The following is a 26,132-nucleotide window of genomic DNA, read 5'->3' on the forward strand; positions in this document are numbered from 1 at the left end:
AGGCTCTACTGAGGAGAAAACAGAGGAAGTCGAGCAAATTATCATGAAAATAACTGATAAAGCTGCAATAAGTTTGGAAGATGCCACATCCACTAAAGAGGAAGCTCTGGCTTTAGAGGAAGAAATCAAGGAGGCTCTTAATAGCACGCAAAGTAAGTAGGGCTTAATTTTTTTAGTATAATGTATAGTTGTGGATTTGAGATGTCACAACATTCAGCATTCAAAGATGTTACCATTTAGTTCCTGTTACCATCAAAATCGGCTTATGTTAGAATTTATGGTCATATATAGCACTACCTATCTACAAGGAAAAATACAACTTGTCAGCACGCTACAGCATAATTGCAGTGTAATTATGTTGTTTTCAAGAAAGTTGCACACTTTCATAGTTTAACAAAGATTTATTTTAGCAAGGAACTGTCTATCCTAAATTGCAAAATCTCATAGGTATGAACTATACATTCTTACCTTTTATAAACACTTATTTGTTCGGAAGCACCATGCATGCTATGAAGAAAAAAACCTGCTCACGTAATCCCTTCATGCATACTTGCGCGTGATTCTAACTTTACCAATTTAGGTTACGTCACAACATCCCATTGCTTAGTTTTCAACACATGATGAATGTTACTGTCATAGATTACGAAAAATAGAACTTGAAATAAGTTTCCAGGGACCATGCAGTACAACTTAATGTACGTATTAACAAAAATTGATCATTTTCTTACCTATCAGGCATTGTAGACGTCGCTGAAAAAATAGCCAAAACCCTAAAGACTGACAAAGCAAACCAGACACTGTTGTTAGAAGAGGCAGAGGAAATTTTGAAGGAACTTGTGGATAGAAACTTTGATGCTGCAAATATAACAATGACTGAGGAGCAGGAGTTGGTGATGGAGGCAATCAATAAAGCCAAGTCAATGCTCAATGATACAATGAGCCTGCGGAGCCAGCTTATGGAAGTCAACAAAACCCTTAGTGAATTGCTTGGTAAATTTACCTCAATTCTGGACAAGACCAGTAGTGTTTTGGAAAACACCAGCCTTGCCTTGGATACCAACAACATCAGCAGGAGCTATGACTCCCAGGTTTGTCCAAATGTTGTCTATTAATTTTGCTGCCAAAACTGTGTCAAACGGCCTTGTTTAAAAGATTTTAACATTCTGCTTTATCACATTGGCTCTGGTGGTTTCCAAGCATCTTACAGCTCGAATTAAGCTGTTAGCCTTGCGCAAGTGAGGCATCATTCTATGTTAAAACAATGTCAGGAATACAAACAAAACAATATAAGATAACAATGTGAATTGTAACTGAAATGCTATGCTGAAGATGAAGGTTTTACTTTTGTTCATTGTTTTACTTTTTTTTTGTTTAGACACCACTAACAGAGGCAGCTCTGAAGAAAAAAGAAGTTGACAGTGCTCTAACAAGCCTGCAGGATGTGATTCAGACAATCAAAAGTAAACTGTTAAATAGCAGCGAGTCGTTGGAGGTACACAGTAAAACGAATAGCTTGTGTGTCCTTTTGATCCCAATCTTGATTCTCATTACTAATCACTGCAGATTTCTTTTCATGTTCGTAGCGTAGAGAATTTAGAAAAAGTCGCGTTAATGTCTCGTGATTTCAGTGTCTTGTATACTCATGTATATTGGACAATTTTTCTGTAGGCTTTCAATGGAAGTTTTCCACGCTTAGATGATCTCATCGATCAAGTCACTGAAAGGATGGCCAATCTTTCTCAAACCATGGATAAGCTAACTCCATCAGTGAATATTGCACAGAATCTTTCAGAAGAACTGCGTAGACAGGCTGATGAGCTGGAGAAACTTCTAACAGACATCGAGTTTGCCAACAAAGCAGTTAATGCATCACAAAGATATTCAGACATTGCTCAAGCCTTGAAAGATGCATTAGCAATCGCACAAGAAGCTGAGGATCTAGCCATGGATGCCAGAGATGAGGTACGGTTATTTGTGATATATTTCAGGCCCAGCCATAGAGTAGCCATGGTGTGAATTTACATTTATATGTATCACTCGTCCTCTTTGCTCCTGTGGGTGAAGCAAAAGGCTGCAAATGTATATGTATACCAGTTTTCAACTCGCTGTAAGTATGAACAGAAGTGCATCTTTTTAGCCTTCTTAGCGGGGCATGTGCGTCCTATTTCCCATGGGCTTCCTGACTGCATATTCCTTACTTCTTTCCATCCCTATCCTGCTTCCCGTTATTTCGAGGCTAGTGTTTACAAGATCCGCTGTATAATCTGCTGGGGGGTTTTCCTTGAGTACACAACTTCCTTTGAATTGCTTTTAGTCACTGGTTCTGCTTTCTGTTTCTTTTTTTAGTCTCTAAATATCGGCAACATGGCAAAGAACTCTCAAAATGTCAGTTCAATACTAAATGAGAGTGCATTCGAGACAAAGGACAAAGTGGACAATGAACTGTCTAGTCTACTTGAAGACATTAAGAAGAGACTGGACCTCATCAGAAATAAGATTCAAAGTGTGTCTGGAGATTTGTTTGAGGTGGCAAAGAATTTTCCTGAATTTGAAGGAATGGCACGTGATATAGGTAGGTTATATTACAGTTAAACTTTTAGTCTTGTGTTACGGGGGAACTTCTCCATAAAGTGCTTGGATCTTGGTTGCTTCTAATGTGTGTCCTTCGTCTAAAGCAGTCAAGTCTTGTTGTTGTTCCGCTGAAGATTTTATGCATTTTTAGTGCAGAGTGCACTATTGGGATGGTTTGGGGGTTGACATCGCTAAAGTACTATGGCAATAAGGTGTAAACTTTAATGTTTGTTTAATTAATTAAATTCAATTAATTAATTAGGCTTGCAGCAAGGGGGGTAGGATGGGGTAGGTACCTGTGAGCACTACGTAAATGGGTAGTATATGTTTACCTACCTTACTTCGTTGATCACTTTTAAAAACTATATATTTGTTTCAGAAAGCCCCTTGCTCTCCTTGTGGTACTTTTCTCTTTAGAAGAAAACCAATATTTGCTCTAAACGCATGCGCAGATTAATAAGAGTTAGTGTCAACTACATATCAGCTGGAAGATACATTTCATACAAGATCATACACTAACGTTGAGCGCTTTTCCTTGTGGTAGAACCCTAGTAAGTCATACGCATGCGTTCTAGCATCGTTAGCACGACACAAGGATGCCGGCTACTGTGACTGCGTGTCTTCTGGAATGACGCCTAACTTGGTTCAAGAAATATCATCTATTGTTTCCAAACTACACTAGTGCGTTTATTTCATCCTTTAATTGTGTCTATCAAAGAGACCAAAATGTTCAAAGCGGCAGCCGAAACTCTCCCGAGTGAGTGGCATTAACACTTGTCAAATTGAACAAAAAACCCAGGAAACTTCTCAAATATTGCTGCAGACTCCGTGGCACCTACTGAAAACATAAATTTTATCCGTCTCTGAGGGGACTCGTTCACCAATGAAGGATATAATCTCGGTCAAGCAGCGCTGTTTACTTTCAGTACCTCTCGTTGAAACGCCCCTCAGTTGTATTAAGCGATATCAGTGTGTATTTTAAATTTAAGAGGTTTTATTGTTAAAGCCAAAGGTGGCAACAGAACGTGCTGTTCCGTGACAATTTGATAATTAGATTAGTTCCTGTTTATCGGTCAAAAGAAAATTTGCGTTTCAAATAAAGCAAATCGATCATCTTCCATTTCTTCATCCGACATTCAACTTTCTTCCATTTATCTCCAGCTGTGAAAAGAATACTAGCACATCTTCCGTGTGTTTCGAGAAAACAAGAGTTTTAGGTTACATACCTTGCGAGGAAAACAAAAGAATCAAGTTACAAACGTTTTCGTGAAGAGTGAAATTGTCACGTTCGCTACTTAAATGTATTATTTAATTTAAAATGAGCAACAATCAACGTAAAACACTACAGTAAAATTCGAGAGCTGTCTTGACAAACGGTAATTAATTGTAAGTTATTCTTGGACTGTGAATGAAAATACACACATCAAACATACTCACGGCTAAGATTATGTCTCATCAAAATCCTCAGCTGACTAGCAAGGTCAATACAAACCAGGAGTGAATAGCAGGGGTTATATAGGAACTGTGTTATGAGTACTGCGTCAGAGCTATACATTACACTCTGCACTATCTGAGATTGTCTCACTCGTTTGGACAAAAGGTGAAAACTTTACAGATCAAAGAGTTAGCTTATTAAAGCAGTGCAGACACTATTGACATTAAAAACTAACTTTGTATCACTTAGGTGAAAAAGCTCGAGACCTTGGTGAGAATGCAACACAATCAAAGGTGACGGCAGATGATGCATGGGAGAAAGCTGAGGAAGTGGAGGTACTTTTGTATCCCAGTGTCCTGTGCATGAACCCTCTTAAATCCAGACCCTGTTGTTGAGATTTAATTGCACTTTAACTTAAGGCACAGTGCTATGGTTAGGTAATCTAAAGGTCGTGCAATCCAATTGTATGAACAAACCATGTTAAGCATTGTTAATAAATGTTTTAAAAAGCTTGTCTAAAATAACTTCAAGCATTGCACTGGTATTGATGGGTGTGCCATGGCACTGTTATTGTGTGTTAGTTTGTTGCTTGAAATGTCTGTCCCAGAATAAAGCATTAATCAAGTAGGGCTATTGTTTCAGAAACAAACTTTGAGAAACAGTGGTTTGAACGTGTGACTGGTCTCCTTGTAAGGGACTAATTGGAATAATTTGTTCAAAATGTAGCTACATTTTCCTTTAGCTATGACTTATTGTATTCCCTATAACTTTTCTTCTGGTTAAGTGATATGTTGTGAGGAAAATTGTGATGCCGATCACACGTGAACAGTACCAACACACAACAATTTGTCTAAATTCACCTTGAGGACACTGTTCTGTGTTTTCAGGAGCAGCTGACTGGTCTCTCTGGCCTCAAGGAGTCTATCATTGCTACAAATAGCAACATCACTGAAGCTGAAGAGAAAGTGATGAATGCTTTGAATATGTCTAAAGTCATTAAAGAGAAAGTGGTAATTCAAGAACAGCGACAGGAGAAGATCATCGAGGAGTTAGACACTGAGGTGGTTCGGCGCTTGAATGATATCAGAGGAATGATGGACAGAGCACATGTCTTGCTCAAACACACCTCCCTCGTCATGAAATTTGATGGCAAAACTACCAGCTCACCATTACCCCCACGGGCTGTCCAGAGGCAGACCAGGGCTCTCAACTTCCTCATGTATTTGAAGCCAGAAAAGCCTGATGGACTGATACTGTTCATGGGAGATGCTGGAAACTCAAACAGATACCGTCTGAAACGTCAGTCACGAGAGTGCAGTTCAGCGGACTTCATAGCTGTGGAGTTACAAGCTGCTAGACCTCATCTCAAGATGTGTACTTCAGGATTTTATCTTGATGTGGATACTAATCAAGATATTGCGACTGATAGTGACCGCTGGTATAAGCTTGAAGCTGGCCTGTAAGTCTCGTCTGTCAATGCTGTTATTTTTTGAACTACTGCAATAATATACTTCTTAAGGGGGGTCCTTCTTAACTACTGATTGGTCTTGAATTTGTTGTTATGGAAGGTTTCTAGCCGTCATATTTTGAACACCAGACCTCCTAAGGATAAGCTGTTTGCATAGGTTTGCTCCATTGAAGAGTCCTGCAAAAGTTTCAAATCCAAGCCATATTTGATTAGTCAAGTGACCAGAATAGAAAAAAAACCTAAAACTTAAAAGGCATCTAAATCCGAAAATTCAAATCAGTGTCAATAGATTGAGAACGTCCACATGCTTAATGCTACGGATGGGTTTTATGAAACTCTCATGATCATAGAAGTTATGAGGTACTAAACACCCGTATTAACAGACTTTCTATAGTATCTTTGCTCTTTTGCATGTAAACTGCAATTCTATATGTACGATTATAAAGAAGGCTAAGTTATTTCTGATTCATAAGAAAAATCGGAACTCTTTCTCTTTATTTCCAAGTTTTAGGGATTTAAAATTCTAACACGCGGTTTGGGACTGGCACTAGTTACGCATGCGAAATCATTTTTTTTTTTCAAAGCAAACGTTCCCTTATATAGAATTCACCTTCAATTAAGCTAATTAAGTCACTCAAGAATCTTTTTTTAAAGCTTTTTGATCGAACAACGAAGAAGCTTCTTATTAACAATGAAGAAAATAAGTGATATTACTTGACAGAAAATTATATATAGAGAGTAGAAGGCGAAATTCATATGTTGTGCTGGGATACATCTAACATGGCCTGTTTGTAGGAATTGAGCCCTTGTAACTATGAGTTGTTAGACTGTGCATCAGTTGTGAGTGGTTACTCTGTGCGATAGCTTTAAGTGGTTAGACTGTACGTCAGCTGTGAGTGGTTAGACTCTGTGACAGTTGTGAGTTGTTCGACTGTGCCTCAGCTGTGAGCGATCGCACTGTGCATCAGCTGTGAGTTGTTACACTGTGCATCAGCTGTGAGTTGTCAGACTGCATCAGCTGTGAGTTGTTAGACTGTGCCTCAGCTGTGAGTGGTTAGACTGTGCATCAGCTGTGAGTTGTTACACTGTGCGTCAGCTGTGAGTCGTAAAACTGTGCGTCAGCTGTGAGTTGTTAGACTGTGCGTCAGCTGTGAGTTGTTAGACTGTGCGTCAGCTGTGAGTGGTTAGTCTGTGCGTCAGCTGTGAGTTGTTAGACTGTGCGTCAGCTGTGAGTTGTTAGACTGTGTGTCAGCTGTGAGTTGTGAGACTGTGCGTCGGCTATGAGTGGTTAGTCTGTGTGTCAGCTGTGAGTTGTTAGACTGTGGGTTAGTTGTGAGTGGTTAGTCTATGTGGTAGCTGTGAGTTGTTAGTTGTGGGCTTATCCATACTGTCACACTACACAAACGTTGTCTACAATATTAATGTTACTATCGATTTTTAATTCTGTTTATTTTGTTTATTTTTTTTTATAGGACGGGAAATTCAGCAAAGCTTTCAGTCGAGTTCTTTGATCAAAACAAAATAAAACAGACCATCACAAATGACAAACTTTTGGCACAGGATATACGTAACCCCAAAATCATCCTTAACAAGGATAGTGATCTTGTTGTTGGTGGAGTTCCCTCGAAGATGGAGCTGCCATCTGAAGTCGTTGCAGCTAATTACACAGGATGTTTTGATGGCCTTCAAGTCAATAATCACTTTGTTGGATCGTGGAATTCAGATGTAGGTCATGAAACCATGTCATTATAAAACAGGCTCTGTCATTTTGTTAAACAGCATGCCTTATGGGAGTACAAAGCGCGTCGTAGCTCACAAAACGTTACAAATTGTCATGATCTGTTTTTTGGGGGGCGTGAGCAGCATTACATCATCAAAAAACTCAGTTTTTCACATACGCAAAAAGAGATTTCAAGATTTAAATCCATCATGAGATCAGTAAACATTTGTAGGTTATTTTACCAGTATGAACAACCACAACCTTTTTCACAACAGCAGAGCTCTACCACAAAATTAACAAGGGCAACTCAAGTGGTGTGTGTTGGTATTAATTACTCGGGCTTTCCAAAGGAAATGCCCGAGTTGAAATTTTTTTCGTTCATTCGCAAATCGCAGTCAAGTCCTTAACACGCACGGGCGACGTTATGCTGCTGACCAAAAGGAGCGCGGCGTCTGGAGACGAAAAGGACTTTCTGATCTTCATTTAATTACCTCTTCGGGACTTGAAAAAAGGAAAGGAAAAACACAAGTAAATGTTTAGGTAGCCCCAGAATGGAAGATCAAGGTGTACAGAATGCTCAAACCTTTAACTGCCGCGAAAACACAACGATCGGAGCGTTTTCAAGTATGCTTAAGTTTTGAATACGTGGATTCAAAGCAGCTTCCTGGACTTAAGAAAACAAAAATGGTAATGTACAGTATTACTTCGAAGTTGAATTCCACTTTTAGAACGATTGGTAAACCCACGGCCGATAAGATGTCTGCAAAAGTCGTCGGCATAATAAACTAGCGTGAGGAATTAATTTGAACACGCTGTCATGCTGAGAAGCTCCAATCTCGTTCCCAGACCCACGTGTCTTTTGGTCAGCGCCAAGACAGCGCCAACCAAAAGACACGTGGGCACTGGAACGAGATTGCCATGTTTTAAACCAAGGTAGGCATGCGCCGTGAAATTGAGTCTGGAAACTGATTATTCCATAGCTCGTGCCTTGGCGCTGACCAAAAGACACATGGGCTCTGGGAACGAGATTGGAGAAGCTTGTGTGCGAAATTTTGACCATTTTTTTGCTTTTAGATAAGTTTTTTTTTGCTTTGTCGCGAATCAAAATGTATTGTTATTCAACTTCCCGTCACGTTTCTTACATTTGGTTGCCTATATTTGGGAATTTGAGGTTTTAAAAGCAAACAGTATTTCTACACCTTGGATTTCTGCATATTTAATTTAGGGCGACGTCCCCAGTTTGTTTGTTTAGTTTATTCGCTTCGTTCAAAATATATATTTTGGGGATTTATTCAGCTACTACAGAATTCCTGATAAAAGAACTAAGTGGGTACTAATTTGACACAGTTGACATCACAGGCGGCCCGTTCTACACGTATCTTAGAGCATTTTTTTAAGCATTCTCATACATTGTCTTATAAACGGCTAAATTTGTAACGCAATCGCCAACAGCAAAATGGCACGTATTAATCGTGCCGCCTGTGTTGACATACGATTTATCTCAAAATAATTGGCTTGTTGACATACAACTTCCGTCTTTCTTTCACCGCGAAGTAATGTTTCGTCCCGCGGGGAAGAAATAGTCTTATTATATGGCTAGCTCCGTGAGCGGGCAAGATGAATCAAATCCTGCGCTGTGATTTGCTACCCGAGCGGGCAAGATGGAGCTATCTTGCCCGCTCGGGACTACCCGCCGTGTCCCGCAAGAAAAATTTCTTCGAAAGCCATATAATAAATCCTTTATTGACCAAGCTTGTTCGGTCAAGATGGCTGGATATTGGCCTCGTTCTTTTTTTGCGAGTTTATGGACCTCGACTCCGTCTCGGTCCATAAACACGCAAAAAAAGAACTTGACAGATATCCAGCCATCTTGACCGAACAAGCTTGGTCAATAACCCATACTTATTTCATGTCTTTTAACTGGTTTTTACATGTGCTTTTCGCTTACATTTTCCGGTGTTTTCTGAAATGTTATCCGTTATAGTAAAAGAATGGAAATTCTGTGATATTCGGTTTCGTTTTGTCCTCCGAAGTCAATAATTAACTCATTTTTGCGTATTCAATTTTCTCGATTATTGTCGCGAAGCGGAGAAAAAATAAGACTATAACTTCTTATTTTGTTATCAATTTTACACGTCAAGTTAAGCCTTTTTTGTTGTTTTTTTTTAATATTTTGGCCCATCATTTATTCAACTTTAAATGAGCGGTGTGTTGAATACTGCGCATGTGGGGTATTTTTTTGCTTACGTTTGCTCTGAGAAAAAACGCCAGGGAGTTAGGGGTGGTACGTGTGCAATTTTATGCAGGCGTCAATGGGTTGAAAAAAAAAAGAACAAAACAAAACAAAGAAACTCTGTCATTCCAAATTTTTACAGAGTGAACTCGCGCATCCAGGTCACAACTTTGCTAGTTCATAAGGAATGAGGCGGTAACGACATAAAAGTGTCGTGTTGTTCAAAAAAGCCCGAGTTCACGCAGACATGCGTCTTGTTAACGAAAGAAGAAGTCTAAAGCAAACCACCGTGTTGATGCAGTTGGGTACGATCCAGACCATGCTTTGTTCTGTTGTAACACCGAAAGACGTGACTAGAGCAGTGCACGACGTGCAGCGGAGTATTTCTGACGAAATTCGGGGTGTTAGGATAGTCGATGGAATACTGTCTCGAGTATCTGATACAAAATTAAGGATCCTATCCTACCTCCTTCACGGTTGTGATTTTCTTTGTTTTAACCTGGTGAATTATTGATGAGTTTGAGAAGTTGTTATCCTAACAGAGCTCGACTGAGTTCTATTGATGTTGCCTTAAGGGACCGTTCATTTTTTATGAGGGAGGGGGGGCTGGTGGGATTTGGGAAGCACCATTTAAAAATCGCATGACCCCCCCTCAGCTTACCAATTTTTTCACATGCCCCCCCCCTTATAGCGGTCATTTTTTGGGATGACCCCCCCCCAAAAAAAAAAATTGAACAAACAATATTTAGATTTCAACTTTTTTAATATTTCTCTATTATCCCCCTACTTCACGTTATTGTGCTCACTATGAAGACAATATTTACAATCCCTATACTACAGAGAGCTGTTGTTTAAAAAACAAATCAAAAGAAAGAGAAGTCAATTTCGGATCTCCTAGTTATGGCTCGCCCTGAGCGTGTGGCATTTGGCCTCTCATTGGTATCTTCCTCATCTGAATTGATGAATGCAAGAATGACGTCACTTGAGTCATCTCCCCTAGAGTCAATGGCATCACTGTCATACTCATCATTGTCACTTTCATCCGTTTCACTGCTGTCAGCACTTACCCTGTTGTCATTTTGTGTCAATGTCCTGGCATTTCTCAGTGTTGGTTGGCCAGCTCTGGGAGGACTCTTCTGCCGCAAGCATGAATGTCTTACAATTGCCTTTACTTTCTCACTCTTGCTGCCTTTCAAATGCTGCTTCAGCCCGTGGTGGTTCAAGTACTTGTTTTGTTCTGGAACACGTTGCTTTTTAAGCTTGGTTAGATCTTCGCACAACTCAGTCCAAGGATAATCCTCATATGATTTATCTTTTGCGTCTCTACTTAACTTTGCCTTTTCTTCTGCTCTCCTTTTCCTTTTAAATTCCAGCACTTCAAGATGCTGAAGATAATCCACCACAAACTTTGATTTGACAATAAACTTATCTGCAAATAGAGCAACGCTCTCTGGGTCAGATAAAACCAGCCTGCCACCTCCATGCTCTTTCTTCGCTTGGACCCTTGGCTGCCAGTCATCTGGATCACGCCCTTCTTTTGGGGTCTTCTGGTAGGAGAGGTAGTGGTATTCCGGTAGGCAGGAATGGTCAGGAACTGGTTTAGGATATCTTTCTATGGGTGATCAAGTCCATTCACAACAAAAAGAACAAATTTCTCCTACCTTTTCTTGACAGGACAACTTTAGAAACTCTCTGTAGTTCTCCCCCTCCTCATAGTGCTCATTCATAAACTTCTCAATCTTACGGAAGTAACAGTAACCTGGAACAGAGTCTTTCCTTGCTCCTGCATTGTGATACTGAACCAAGTACGAAGTGTGGTGAAAAAACTGGAAATCTGTTGATGTGTTGTGTGAAACACATTGTTACATTTAATTTACAGATGTCTTTATTTGGAAGGTTTTTACCTCTACTCTAATGATAGGCATGTATAAATGTTGCCCTGTCCAGGTAAAACAAAAAGCTACGAGTGTTCTCAAATCTTGCAAATAGTGGATTACTTTTTATAAATTTTAGCATACTTGTTGTGGTTTAAATTTATCTATGGTTTAAAATTTCTTAATTTTCAAGGTAAAATGGGGTTGACTAGCCTACACGACTTTTACGGTTCGTGACATTTGTACATTTACCGTTCTCTGTTCGGTCACTCGACCTTTCTTGTCGCTTCACTCGTGTTCATGAAGGGCACTTCATGTTGTGTAATAAGGAGGAATTGAGTGGAGTTGAGCCGTTAGATCGTGCTATGGCAAATTTTTACAGGTCATAGGTCTGCATGGTTTCCGCTGTTATCTGCATGTCGACTCGTTGAGTTTGACACCTCTGTAATTTGCCATGTGTTTATGCATTGTTTAGGCTCATTTCTATTGCAAGATATGCTTTTAAATCTCCATGAATTTGCTTTTGAGGGACAAAATATGAAATTTACCGTGAACATGTTGCTTACTTGCATTCTATATTGTGACGCCGGGCCCGGCTGTGACTAGAACTGTTTGCAAGCGCAGTAGGTAGATCGTTATCACGGATATCATATTTGTTCTCCTACGATTTCCTTCGGAGACGCCGTAGCTTTACTTTGAGAAAGCTACACGTTTGTCTAGAGACATTCCTATGTTTCTTGCAGCTATCTGATCGAGCTTGTGTTTCTCTTGCTCGATGTATAGGTTTATTCCTCCTTTTTATTTCCTCCTCTTTTGCAAACCCCGTCTTTAAAATGGGGTTGATGCTATACGTTGAGTGCGTATTTTTGCTTTAAGCTCCTTGACGTTAGTTGAGTGCTGCTATGTCTTGCACGATGTAGAACGGGGCACGTCCATAATAATCATGAAAGAGGCTCATTCCAAAATGCGCAATAATGGCGAAAGCGACGAGTCGTTTAAGAAAAGGTTTACAGCTGAACGATCCAGGCAGTTTGACATCTTACAAGCAAAAGAAGCAATCTTTCTAAGTGCGGATGGCTGTTCAGAAAGGGCGAGTGAGTTTTCCATGCCAGGGTACCAGTTGAAGCCCAGTGATGGAAGAAAACTGAACTTCTCCATCAAAGAACACAGAGCAATGGTGGAAAAGTTGAATGCCACGATTCCACACTCTTTCAGTCCAATGGGCTTGCTTTAAAGCAGGGCGAAGAATTTGCCCACAGTTTTAATGTAAAACAGATCAAATTTATAGAAGCTAAGTTGACGAAGGTCACGCAGGACATGGAAGCACTAGGAAATAAGAGCAATTATAACAGCATATTCAAGGGCATACTCAAACAGCACATCAACAAAAGGAGAAGGAAAAAAGAAAACCACAGAAAGTCAAATGAAAGAAAGAGGAAGCGGACTGAAAACAACGTCCAACGGGTTTATGGAATCTGTGTTGGAAACCCGCTAGGAAATGATCTTCCACAATGCCTTGTGTACCCTCCTAGAACGGCCGTCCCGGAAGAGTGTATTGAAGTTGAGCATGTTGCCACGTCGTTATTTAGAAGAGATGGGCCATACATCGCACAGCTCTTGGAAGGGAATTATTTCACCAATGCTGCAAGAAGCAGAATCACCACCAACCTTGAGCAGGAAGTCAGAGATTATGTTTACACCTTCATGTACCCTGAAGAGTACACTCTGACGGAAAGCATTGCTGCTTCTTGCAGCATTGGTGAAGGAGACTCCCATAGCAGCACAAGCGGCGACGAAGAACTCGACGACAGCGAAGATGAAGATGACTGCCAGTGAAAGTTGCATTCGAAAATAACAGTGTTAAATACTTCTTTTCAGTAGCTACAAATGCTTTTTGTCGCCAAACGTTTTTTTAAAGCAAATGGAAAGTTTATAATAAATTTGTATCCTGCCTTCTATGTTTATTCTATAGCAATTTTTTTGATATTCAAACATCATGCCATTTTAAAGTTTTACTAAAATATTTCACGTGACCCCCCCTTTTTCCCTTATTTTTTTGGGATGGCCCCCCCTCGAAAGCCATTTTTTTTCGCATGGCCCCCCCCCCCAAATCCCACCAGCCCCCCTACCTTATAAAAAATGAACGGTCCCTAATGACGAATTTTGATATCACAGAAACCTCATTTTCCTATTTAGTAAAGCCTATACAAATTTGTACCAAAGATTATAGATTGACAGCGATGGAATGGTCTGACTAGTCCCTAGAAAGGACAATCTAAAAAGGACAGAGCACGAATGTTGATTATGTGAAACTTAGTTCATATAATCACATAGTTCATGTATGTTTTTCATCAAATATCTTATCTTCATTTTTTTGTTAATCCCTCTTTTTACTCAGCCTCTTACGAAACCTGCGAAAGATGAATTCTGTTACTCGCGAAGCGGAAATACAGAGTTTGCAGCGGACGATAGAGACCCAAGTAGAACATTTTTTGGTACAGGATTCGTCAAATCAGGTCCTTATGGAATTGATCCCATGGGAGAGATAGACTTCAAATTTACAACGACCTCGTCAAATGGAATCTTAGTCATTGTTATTGATGATGAAGACACTTCACGATTTCAAGCCATGGAATTATCTAATGGACATGTAGTTTTCTCTTACAATATGGGTCATGGATACAAAAGAGTGGCTTCTAAAAAGGTCTACGACACCGGACACGAGGTCACTATAGTAAAGAAAGCTACCGATCTTCGCGGTTATAGCTTTACTTTCAAGATTTCTTCCAAGGGAGTCGAAGAGGTGCTTGCAAATGAAATGCGTTTCTATGACAGAAAAGTTCCAAAATTTGTGACTGCAGATTATGTCTACTGGGGAGGCATCGAAAACAGAACCACAATTCCTGCGCAAGTGTAAGTAATTAATTCATAATATAGTATCCGCATAATGCGCGGATTATAGGTTAGGACAATAGAAAGTTTATCTACAATCCCGGCCAAAAGTAGTTGGGACACTTGAGCTGTATCACGTATCCCCCTTCCCCCCTAATCAGTGTTGGAAAATATCGCGTTTTCTCCAACAAAAAAGGGAAAAATCACCTGATAATCAACATTGAAAGTGGGGGGAAGTGAGAACTTGCATCGTGTCCCAACCCTTTTGTCTGGGATTGTCTGAAAGAAGAATTTAAAGAATGTCACACCACTCGCTCTAACAAAGCTTGGAGAAGAGGGGAGGTGTAACGTCTCGCGGGTACAGCTAACGAGCGCTACTAAAAAAAAAACAACAACATACAATGGCAAGTTTTACCTGGGTGGGCACTAAGAAACGTGAAGTCATCTTTCTAAATGACCCTCTACGGTAGGCGATTGGTGAGTCCGTGGCATGACCTTCTGTTGCCTCTTGAGGGGCGAACGGCTTACTTGCTTGACCGTAAAATGCAACTTTGTACAAGATGTTGTGTTTAAAAAGGATGTTTCTATTTCCTGCGCTGAAAAATACGACCTTGTCTCCGTCTTTAGAGGGGTGGTTGATTGATGCAAATTCGGTTGAAACAATAGGTACCGAGCAAGTGGATATTTTCGCCTTGTCCTCGCCGTTTCGCGGAGTTGATCTGTGGACAGCAATAAAGCGTTGCTGCTACCTAAACGCGGTTAAATTATGCATGTCTTTCTTCGTTTTCTCCTCTAATACCGGAACGCGTACAAAGCGAGGTGTGTTCTCGGCTTCAGAAGTGTCACCGGGTTAACCGCTGCGATTAACCCTTACAGTTAACCATTCTGGTAACACTTTTTGGTTCCAAACTGCTACGTGTCATTCGAATTATACCTTTTTCCGCTTTATAGGAATTACGATAAACCATTTAACATTGTCTGGGATCAAGAACTAGCAACAGAGAGCTTTCCGAGAGGGTTTATATGGTTAACCGTTCAATTGAAATAAAAAGGGTAGTTACGTAGTTAACTTATTATCTCCGGCAAACGGTTAACCATATTTCAAGCGTCAAACTCGACCATTTTGCCACTAAATTGCTTCCATCCTGCATTTCAAATAATGTGAAGTGAGAAATTTTTGAACCTTCTGCCAATTGGGAAGAACAGGAAAGGTTAGGTTGCAAAACGCTGACTTTCAAATGGTTAACCGTTGTGGTTAACCGTTGTGGTTATTCGTGCGCGTTCATAAAACACACGGAACCCGGAAGCTGTCGTGTCGCGTGTATTGGTGATATATATGATTACTCTACACCGATAAGCATTTCATTGGGTTTAAGTCAATTTATTTAACACTATTCCGTTAAACAACACAAAGATCTGCTACTTTGCGAATCGATAATCCTGGAAAATGTCTTAAATAATGGACACGAGTTCTAACCTTCCCTTAAATGCCATTTTGCTTGAAGCAAGTCCCAAATTTCGTTTTGCTGCAGGCGGTTACAAGTTATATTCCACGAATATCTGCACCGAGCCTTAATCTAGATTAACGTAGAAAAGTTCTGTCCAATTTCCAGAAACAAAGTGTAGGTCATTGAGCCGAAATCGAATTCTAAAATATCGTGACGCCATGACAATCGCTGGCGTTACCTTCATTGGAAAATTCCTCGGGTATCTCTTTCAGACAATCCCGGCCAAAAGTAGTTGGGACACTGGAACTGTATCACGTATCCCCCTTCCCCCCTAATCAATGTTGGAAAATATCGCGTTCAGTCTCGAACAAAAAAGGGAAAAATCACCTGATTATCAACATTGAAAGTGGGGGAAGGGGAGAACTTGCTCCGTGTCCCTTTTGTCTGGGATTGTAGGTCAGTTGATAGTCACTTGCTCCCCACTTTACTGTCCTTCTGTTCATGCTCCAGGCCTTATTCTCATGCTGTAACAGGTAATGATTTTTTTCTATCGTGCAGAACTAAAATGTTTTTCAAAGGGTGTCTTACAAGTTTGAATTTATTCCCTGGTGGTATCAAGTTACTGGCATCTCCAGGCTTCATTGTGGGATGTCAAGTTAAGGTGAGTAGTCTCTTTGAGTCACTCTTCATGGCCATGGTTGCTTTTTTAAGAGACGCAATCACCCTGTGGATCAAGCTAGTATGCTACTCCATAGCAGGGCTCCTCCCAGACCCCAGTATTAATTTTGTACCAGTACCCATTTGTACACCTGGGTGGAGAGAGGTACTGTGAGAGTAACATGTTTTGCCCAAGAACAAAACACAATGTTTCTGGCCAGGGCTTGAACCTGGACCGCTCAATCCGGAGTCAAGTGCACTAAACATTAAGCCACCACACCTTCTCCATCTCATTCTACATTCCATTTGATTTACAGGCAGCGCACAATGTCACATTCCTAGAGGATGGCAGTTACCTTTCTATAGACCCTTTCCTGGACAGCCCGAAGAAAAGTTTTACTATTGGATTGTCGTTCAGAGTTGTTCCTGAGACAAAAGATGGGCTCATTTTTCTTGAGGCTCACAGTGAAGGGGTAAGTATTTCAAGTCTTTTAATCTGTTTGATAGTTAACGCTCGGTGGGGTCGGCTTGAATAATGATTTGAAGCACTGTACCTGATCAGAAATAACTTTACTTCTGTTGAATTCAACATTTGGCAATGTTGCCCTGGAAAGCCAAGCGAGTGACATCAAAGGATCAGGGGCTGACTGCTTGACCGTAGTGTAGTATTTTTGTCTTCAAATGATGACTGGAAAACGCAGGTTTTCAACTAAGCAATCTTTCATGGCCAACTGCATAATTTTCAAATGGGAGAAGTATCTGACAGCACATAAGTAAATTCGTTGACTGGGCGAACTTTCACTGACGGTAAAAAAATCGATTGGATTTCGTGTCTGATTGGACATACATGTGTCACCTGTGAACTTTGCCTTCCCACAAAGCAAACAAGGCTGTAAGCTTGAGTTGAGACCGAGCGTTTTTGAAGCATGATGTTCAAAGACAACAGAGGAAAGCAGAAGTTAGCTTCGAAGTTTTTAATTAAGTGTGATTAAGTGAGATTAGCTCTTAACGGTTTATATAGATTGCGTACTCTTCAAATATTCCATACCTAAAAGAGTTTTCAAGCCAATGCAGTCGAACCTCACCACAACGGCCACCTTGGGACAGATAGAAAGTGGGCATAGTAGAGAGCTGGCAGTTATGGGGAGGTGGGGGTGTAATATAACATTCGATGTTTTTTGTTTGGGGCGTGGGCTGCAACTTTTTTATTTTGAACGAATGCTTATTGCTACTTATAAATACGTAACGCAATCAAAATATATCAAAAGACAGAAACAGAGACCAACGACGCTTGGTACGGATCAAGTTTCGTGACCTTTTACAATAAATATGGGGTTTTATATACACCGTTCTTTAGTCGTTCTTTAATTGGCCATTGTCGAGAGGTTTTTTTGGTCGTTAGGAAGCGCTATGGTGGCCGTCGTAGAGAGGTTAAATAAGAGTGAATATATGGACCGTGCACCGGAGCAAAGAGTAGAGAGGTGAAAGGTGTGTGGAGAGGTGGCGTCGGTCAGTGGAGGTTCCACTATATTATTACTATTGATTGATAATCCATTGTTCGCTGATATTTTTTCCTAATTTCAGAAAGATTTTATCGCTCTGGGCCTGATAGATGGGAAAGTGACACTTTTAGCCAATGCGGGAAGCACTCCTTTGACATTAAAGACTGACAATCGATTCAATGACGGCGAGTGGCACTTTGTGTCCATTTATTTGGATGGTACATCGTGAGTGTCTGTAATCAAAACTGATTAAGTAATTTCGTTGCGTTTGGTGAAAATATCTTAGACATGCTAACGAAGGAATGCAATGATTTTATGTTAGCTTTAATCAAGTGTCTCTTTCTACTGTTTTTTTATTATGCAGTCGAACCTGTATATAGCGACCTATACCGGCCACCCTCGGGACTTGAGGAACTGGTGGCTTAATACAGGTGGCCACTCAATACTGCATCACTAAAAAGAACACTTCATGCAAGGAAATAATAGGACAATCAACACTCTTTCAAGCGATCAATACTTTAAACAAAGTTCAGTACTAACTTGTAACTTGTAACGGTATAACATACGTAACATTGTGTTAAAGTATTGTGCAATGGATTGTTCCCTACTCTTCTATGGTGTACAGTACTGTATTTCTATGCCTCACAGTTCACAACAAAGTTGCTAAGTTCCGAATTTCATAGTTGTTACGTTCAGGGTGGCTGCTTAATACAGGTGAAAATAACAAAAAAAGACAATCATAGGACTGCTACAGGGTGGCCGCGGCCGCTTAATAGAGGTGGCCGCCTAATACCGGTAACAAATACAGTGTTTGCACGAGCGAAAAATCGGGACTTTGAAAACTGGCCGCTAGAGGGTGGCCGCTAAATACAGGGCTGTTATATAGAAGTTCGACTGTATTAAACAATTAAGAACTGGTTTGTGCCTAAGTGATGAGCGTCCATATCCATATATTATTGACCATGATGTTTTTCGCGCGTCTGTTATTGCTTTGTTGTGCATGTTAGCGAGGTTTCTATCGTTTTCCAATGTTGTACAGCGCGCAATGCAGCCCGGCCAAAACTCTCTTTCCTTTCCGTATTGATTACTATGTTCTTCTTTTAATTTTAGTTTTGACATATTATTTTAGTTTCTAAGCTTCACTCAGGCGGACGGGTATCTCAAGTTGCTTTGCTCCTCCACTGTTTTCTGACTCACGCGGACAGAGTGTGTGATATCTATTTTGTTAGGTTTGATCTTGACGTTGATGACGTAAGAGTGTCTGGTAAATTTCAAGACAAGATGCCTCGATATATTCAGACGACACAGGATATGTACCTTGGAGGTATTCCTGCTGGCTTCATAGACACTGTTAGGAATAGAGACTTTGACACTGTTTTCCTCGCCTCTCTGAAAGACGGATCCATCAGAGACTTGACGTTCGAAGACAAGTACGTTTATTTGTTTATTTATTTCTCTATATAGTTATTTATTAACTTATTTATTTTATTTTTTTTTTTTTTGTGTTGAAAATTCTCATTTTCTGTTAAGTTTAATGTTTAAGCTGGCCTAGGTTATTCCTTAACTTGGAAACATATCTTGCTGCAGTATATATTAAGTGAATTTAGGCTTTCCATAGGGACGGGGAAAGCGCAAGCAAGTTCCTTTCCCAAACGGGAGCTCGTCTGACCCACGTTGAAGTGTAACTTGATACTCCAGCGTTATCGGTGAATACATGTCATCACGGGAAAGGATATTATGATATTACCATGTTCTTTTGACCCAGTCAGTAGTCACTTACATGACTTAACGTTCCATTGTAATCAAAGTTTTTGTTACAGGAGACTAGGGATAGCTAAGGCTAACTATGACTCTCTTGATCGACAGATCTGGCACTAGACTGTACAACTTTATGAATTACAAGGCAAGAAATAAGGTGATATTCGATAACGATGATTATTCAGAACAGACACCTAAAAACCTTATCATAGAGGCGCCCACAGTACCAAAACCTGGAGGTGAGTAAAAATCTTTCCTTTTTATTGAACTTAGCAGGAATTTGTAAGAAGCATGTAGTGCTGTACAATTAACCACGATGTACAGATCACTTTTCCCTGGAGGGTTCAATGTTAAAGTCAAGATTTATAAGATACGATTGTCCCTCTAAATCGCAGGTGAATTTCGGTGTTATCATAAAAAGATCGAGCACGTTTGTCCATGGTCGGCACTTTTAGAGATTAAGGTTATAGAATTGACGTCAAAAAATCCCAACCAATCGCCGCTTGCGTTTTACACGTTTGCGGACGGAATAATGTAGTGTAGCTTGGTTGATTCTATCTTCAATGCATAATTATTCTCTGCCTCCACTATCAGATCTCCAATCCACACCGAAATCTGTTACAACCAGCGAACAACCAAGCAGTATTCCTGAGATTACTACCAAGCCCAGTACAACTGAGAAAGTCACCACTACCCTCTCCCCAACAACAACCCCTCCCACCACCACACAGCCTCCAGTTTGTGCAATGCCTGAGAAACCAGCACAGCAAGCTGGAGCAATAGGATTTGGTTATGACCTCAACAGTCACGTGATGTATACTATTACTCAAGCTAGCGTGCTGTCCAAGTTAATTAGCAAAAAGTAAGTGTAAATATGCTCCTGTTGAACTTTTAATCTTATTGTGTGTCACGATAACAAAAGTGAGAAGTTGTTTACCTCGTTACTATACCTATCAATAGGTTACGTTCTTCCGGCACTTTTTCCCAAAGCCAAGCTGCATTTGTGACTATTTTCAGGAATCTTATTGGAGGAACCTGTTATCCTATGCAGAAACGTCTGTGTATTTTCGCTTTTGCAAGTTTTTTCAGAATCTACGTTCTGCTTTTTCTCCATCGTGTGGTACCGAAATGAGAATGTGATGTAAGGCCATTACTTTTCAAGTATTTCTAAAGCAGTCAGTTAATTTTCCTTTCTTTTGCAGGACTAGATTACGTTTTGAATTCCGTGCATCAAATCCGAATGGCATCTTGTTATACACGGGGACGTCTGACTTTATAGAGTGTCATTTGGAGGAAGGCAGAGTGTCATGTAGCTTTACAGCTGGTGGTGGAATCCTGAGCCTCACCTCGCCTCAAGATTCCTACAGTGATGGAAAGTGGCACAGTGTAAGCTCAATACTTCTATTGTACTTGCGATACAGTCGTAGCACACATTGTTCGTTATTTAGATAAGAATTGCTTGTATTCATATTTATTTTTAATTCCTTAAACACCTGTCAAATTCAAGTGAACAAGTCTTAAAACAATATCATAGAAATAAAAGAGATATTTTTGCATGGAGTCTTAAACTTACCACCTTGAGATATAACTTAGCGTTTAACTTGGTTTTTGTCAGTAACCCTGCAAAATGTTCTGTTCACTAGGTACGGTTTATGCGCAAGGAAGTTGACGGTACGCTTTATGTAGATGATGAAAAGGTCGCCACAGGACAAGCTCCTGGTAGCCCTACAGTCATAAATGCACTAAAAGAGCTCTTCTTGGGCGGAACACCTGAAAAATTTGATGCTAAACGTGTCCCGGTTAGTGACACCCAGTTCCTTTTGCTTCTTTGAAAAGCGTTCAACCATTAGTAAGAGCAGAAAGTGGGCCCGAGTCTGTGTGGATGGAGACATATCCGTTTCAATCCTGTCAGATAACATTTCGTATTTACCATTTATTCACCGACATGAAATAAAACCTTTTTTTTATTATTTATCACACACGACACTTTCGACATCGCTGATCCTAGCAATGTTCAGGACACGTGTCACATAAGAACCCAGCAGCTCATTTGTTAGAGGGCCCAACAATGTTCTGAGAAGTCCTGGGCTCGACCGAAGCTCGCAACAAATGAACAGGCCATCATCTGTATCATTCATTCACTGAGCTGACAATTTACCGTCTCTCATTATTTTCTTTTTGCATATGTTTTTTATCTTTGTAATGTAAACATTTCTTTCGATTTGAAGGTAATTTTGTTTATCGCAACAATAGCAATATTACGTGTTAAAAGGTGTTGGTTACTTACTTATCTGAACTGTTAGCAGAGTAGAACATTACTTCAGAAGGTAATTAGTAAATTGTGTTGTGGCAGTCTTGTGTTCTACAGTAGGTTAGTTATAATGATAATGTTGTTGTTTCTAGTCTGGTTCTCGAGTAAGTTTACCAGGATGCATCAGGAATGTGACAGTCAACACTCTTGACATTGGTCCCCCAACTAATTCCTTCAAGACCGAAGATTGTTACCGAGACAGTCCTTCTTCTGGGGTCAGCTTCGAAAATGGTGGTGGCTTCCTACAAGTTGGTAAGATTTTGGCCCAAAGAAGTAAAGCCGGCTTGGACTGTTTAGTTCAGTTTATGAGTCAACCGCTAAACTTCGTTGAAAACCCGTTCCAAGTCAACTTATTTTGCCCTCGGTGGACCAAAAGCCAATGCAATATTGCGCCCCGCAGCACTGAATAATATTAGAATTTGTAGAGCAGAAAATTAACACGAAAGTTATTTGGAGTACTAGAAATCAATCCAAGTATGTTCTTTAGTTTGTTGGCCTTAAAAAAAGAAACGGTGGACCACACGAGGTAAAGAAAATATTCTTTGTCCTTGGTGAGAGTCGGCAGGCGCAGTGGCCTCATGGTTAGTCCGTTCGACTCCGGATCAAGCGGTCCGGGTTCAGTTCAGTTTCAGTTTTTATTATTACACACTATTTACAGAAAAACAACTTAATGTAAGATGGTTTACAATGATATAGGAAAAATAACTACAGATAGAAATTAACTAGAAGAAACAATATTTAATTGTGTACAGTGACCAAAGTAGCCAAAGTATTTAATTGTGTACAGTGACCGAAGTAGTTCGAGCCTTGGCCGGGGACATTGTGATGTGTTCTTGGGCAAGACACCTTTATTACTCTCACAGAGCCTCTCTCTACCCAGGTGTATAAACGGCTACCAGCGACCTTAATGCTGGGGGGTAACCCTGCGATGGACTAGCATTCCATCCAGGGCCTAGGGGGGGGGGGGGGGTAGAAATACTCCTAGTCGCTTCATGCTACTGAAACCGGGATAACCTTTTTATTTCGTGAGAGTCGAAATATGGGGCTTTAACTGTGAAAATATTATTTAGCTACTATTTTACTAAATGTTATGTTATTTAGTAAATCTGAATTATACTCAGCTAGAGACCAACAGTCCACGATTGCCATCCTGAGAAATTGAAGGCACATATCAAGGGCGCCACTAGCCCAAAGGCGTTAACGACTTTAGGTTCAATGCACTGCAAATATCACGGCAAACGTAAAACTTAGCACAATTACAATTAAATTATATTTTACACTTGGCGCCCCATAAAAGGCTCCTGCAATTTTGGGAGAATTTTCAAATATCATTTGTCATGTTAATCCTCGCAGTACCGGCATTCATACGATTACCTATGCTAAAATCTACCTTAGTTAATTCTCATCTTTCAGAACGAAAGGGGACTTGGTTACACTGTGTAATGCTACATTCTTTTGTTGTGGGTTTTATGTTCAGCTGAAGGATACACAGTGGGACAAGAGGAAATCATCATGCTGGAAATTAAACCAACATCACACACTGGTGTTCTGTTGTCTTCGTCAAGTGCCAAAGGAGACTACATCGTGTTAGAGATGATTCGTGGCAATGTAAGTATATAAGCATGTTAATTGCGTGTCCGTTTGTCTTCTATGAATTATTTCTGCTCCGGGTAGATGAAGAGCTGTTTTTACATGAGCTGTTTGTTTATAAGCCAGCAGTTAAAGCTAACGAGCAAATCCCTGCTTCAGATCTTCTTCCGTGCGGAGAATGGTGGAGGTCAGTTAGTGGTGGAATATACTGCTGATAACCCACTGGAGCTGTGCGATGGACAGTGGCACACAATTAAAGCAACTAAAGATAAAACTGTGGTCCAACTGCAAGTTGATGGTGGCCCCGTACAGACAGGAGGTGGCAAAGGCTCTCAGAAGGACGCTAATATCTACGATCCTCTTTATGTTGGAGGGCTTCCAGGTCAGGACTCTGAAGATTTATTGTTCAATGGCTCTGTTTCATTCCTCTTTATCGATATTAAAATGAGAACTATCTGTTCAGTGAACTTGTAGCTTTCCGATTGGTTCTCTTCTTATATGTTATCAGCGCGTAGCAGACATCTTACCATATTTGCTAAATTGCCTTGGAACTAACATCATGGAATATAAGGAGTCTGATTATAAACTCAGTAGAAAAGAACTCACTGGAACATGCGGAAAACCACACAATTCGTTCAGAAAACAGAAAACAGATTTTCGTCATAAAATTAGGCCTGGTTATTCAATATAGTTTGTTTCCGACCGGAACACGTGGGTCGTATTGATCGATTCTGAGCTCTGATTCGTTTTAAGGCAGTTATTTTTGTTGTTGTGATGATTACAGCTGCAGATGTAAACAAGTAAGCGGGAAGTACAATCGAACCTCTCTTATACGGACACCGAAGGGACAGAGCGAAGTGTCCGTATTAGAGAGCTGTCCGTATTGGAGAGGTCACTATGGTGACGTCACTTTTAAGTCTCTACTGACAGTTTAGAGTGTTCAGTAACTAAAATCAGGCCCAAAAGTGAGTGTCTTGTGAATTTCTGAATCTAAATTGATTTACTATATTGTGCTTTTCAGTTACATGCTGTACATTCGAATTTTGGAACAAAGCGAAATACTGCACCTAGAAGCTTACTACACTGTATTATAAAAGTACAATTCTAATAACCGCGCACAAGAATTGGTGCATACCGCAAATTATCGAATGGTCCCCGGAGTGTCCGTAATAGAGAGGTTAAATTTGTATGAATTTGCTCCCTAGGGCCGACATTTAGTGTCCGTTTTCCGTTTTAGAGAGAGTCCTTATTATAGAGTTTTTTTAGGGGAAATGTATGAGAATTAGGAAACTGTCCGTATTAGAGAGGTGTTCGTATGGAGAGGTTCGACTGTAAACTCTTGCTTCTTTTCACTTGCGCAAGGAATATAATTTTCAGCAACGTAATAACTTTGGATCTTCCTGTACACCTTTATCGCTTATCGCAATTTTCTAGAATATAGACGACTTTAGAGGACGTCGTGCAAGGAATATTTCGCAAGAACATTTTATGTCGTTGGCTTTCCTAGCATGTTTCATTCAACGCCCAAATTGGACACCGTGCCACAGATTTTTCTGCCGGTTCAGTCAGGTCATCACTTCGTTTAGATCAAGGTGAAACGCCCTGATCATCCAGTTTTTGGTAATTAAGTAAGTAAGTAAGCGAAACAATAACTGGGTGTTCAGGGAAATAGAGTAAGATGCTCGTGACCGGGGCGTCAAATCCCTTTCTACCGCAGCGAAGGTCAAGATAATTAGAGATTTTGTCCTGCAGGCGGAAGAATTTTACAGCCTGTGACAGACCTTTAGATTATTTGTGTTACTCGGGTTGGTTGGTGAGGTTTCCTGTTTTTAGATTACATACAATTTATTAATTTTTGCTTGCTGTTATCCATTCTTCCTCAGAGGGTGAGGTCGGCAAGGGCGTGACAGCCTCTGAACCGTTCACAGGGTGTATACGTAATTTGCAGTCCATGGACCCAGGAAGGAAATCGAAAAGTCTGTATCTGACTAAGCCTATTGACATGGCTGGCAATGTGTACCTTGGAGGATGCCCTTACAACTGAACGAGAGTGTACTTGCTTCATTTAAGTCTCAATTTCTTGAACTATATTTTGAATACAGACTTTGTGACAAATTTGTCGGCTAATAGGTTTATTTAGCGCGCTGATTTTCAGGCAAAGTTTGTAGTTTAGCAAATAAATAGGGCGCAGGTTTCAGTTTTCTACAAAGAAGTAAAAAGCCATTTCCACTTAAGTTAGAAGAGTTAATTGAACTGGCAAGCTAAACATTATCTTTACTTTATTAACATATGTACCTTTCTTACCTACAATAAAATTATAGCTTTTGAAAATATCTTTGTGTCTGAGGCCCCGTCCACACTAGGCCGGAGAAATTTGAAAACGCAGCTTTATTTCAACGGTTAGGCCTACCGTCCACCGAGCATTTTGACAACGGAGCTTTTCGCAAACGATGACTTCACGATCAACATGTGATTTCCCTATCATCCCTCATTACCTGAAAGACCTCAGTACATTTTCCTTTGCTAAAGAAGTAAAACATCATTTAGTGTCTGAACATTATTCTAAGGAGTTTAAATAGTAATGCTATTATTTATCACAACACTATTAAGCACTACTTTCTGGGTCTGGTTTTCTTTTCTTGTGCTCTCGTTTTTATTAAAAATAATTCTAAA

The 26,132-nt window shown here is 40.2% G+C and overlaps 1 protein-coding gene across 2 annotated transcripts in view; it reads left to right on the plus strand.

The window, feature by feature from the left end:
* The window catches only part of LOC110046444 (laminin subunit alpha-like), a 54,520-nt gene extending 28,730 nt beyond the window's left edge, over positions 1 to 25,790 (plus strand). For both annotated transcript variants that reach the window (XM_089279417.1, XM_089279418.1), the window contains exons 32-52: positions 1 to 152; positions 736 to 1,088; positions 1,376 to 1,492; positions 1,669 to 1,962; positions 2,347 to 2,572; positions 4,256 to 4,341; positions 4,894 to 5,465; positions 6,947 to 7,199; positions 13,700 to 14,214; positions 16,200 to 16,302; positions 16,616 to 16,771; positions 17,883 to 18,025; positions 19,030 to 19,230; positions 19,667 to 19,797; positions 20,153 to 20,420; positions 20,761 to 20,944; positions 21,202 to 21,357; positions 21,962 to 22,121; positions 23,347 to 23,477; positions 23,619 to 23,841; positions 25,343 to 25,790. The exon at positions 1 to 152 is cut by the window's left edge. In XM_089279417.1, coding sequence (XP_089135543.1) covers positions 1 to 152; positions 736 to 1,088; positions 1,376 to 1,492; positions 1,669 to 1,962; positions 2,347 to 2,572; positions 4,256 to 4,341; positions 4,894 to 5,465; positions 6,947 to 7,199; positions 13,700 to 14,214; positions 16,200 to 16,302; positions 16,616 to 16,771; positions 17,883 to 18,025; positions 19,030 to 19,230; positions 19,667 to 19,797; positions 20,153 to 20,420; positions 20,761 to 20,944; positions 21,202 to 21,357; positions 21,962 to 22,121; positions 23,347 to 23,477; positions 23,619 to 23,841; positions 25,343 to 25,503 — 4,585 coding nt within the window. In that variant the 3' untranslated portion in view covers positions 25,504 to 25,790. The remainder of the gene's footprint in view (positions 153 to 735; positions 1,089 to 1,375; positions 1,493 to 1,668; positions 1,963 to 2,346; positions 2,573 to 4,255; positions 4,342 to 4,893; positions 5,466 to 6,946; positions 7,200 to 13,699; positions 14,215 to 16,199; positions 16,303 to 16,615; positions 16,772 to 17,882; positions 18,026 to 19,029; positions 19,231 to 19,666; positions 19,798 to 20,152; positions 20,421 to 20,760; positions 20,945 to 21,201; positions 21,358 to 21,961; positions 22,122 to 23,346; positions 23,478 to 23,618; positions 23,842 to 25,342) is intronic.
* The last annotated feature ends 342 nt before the right edge of the window (positions 25,791 to 26,132 follow it).

Source organism: Orbicella faveolata, unplaced genomic scaffold, assembly GCF_042242905.1.
Source record: "Orbicella faveolata isolate gen_17 unplaced genomic scaffold, um_ofav_v1 contig_47, whole genome shotgun sequence".
Lineage (NCBI taxonomy): Eukaryota > Metazoa > Cnidaria > Anthozoa > Scleractinia > Merulinidae > Orbicella > Orbicella faveolata.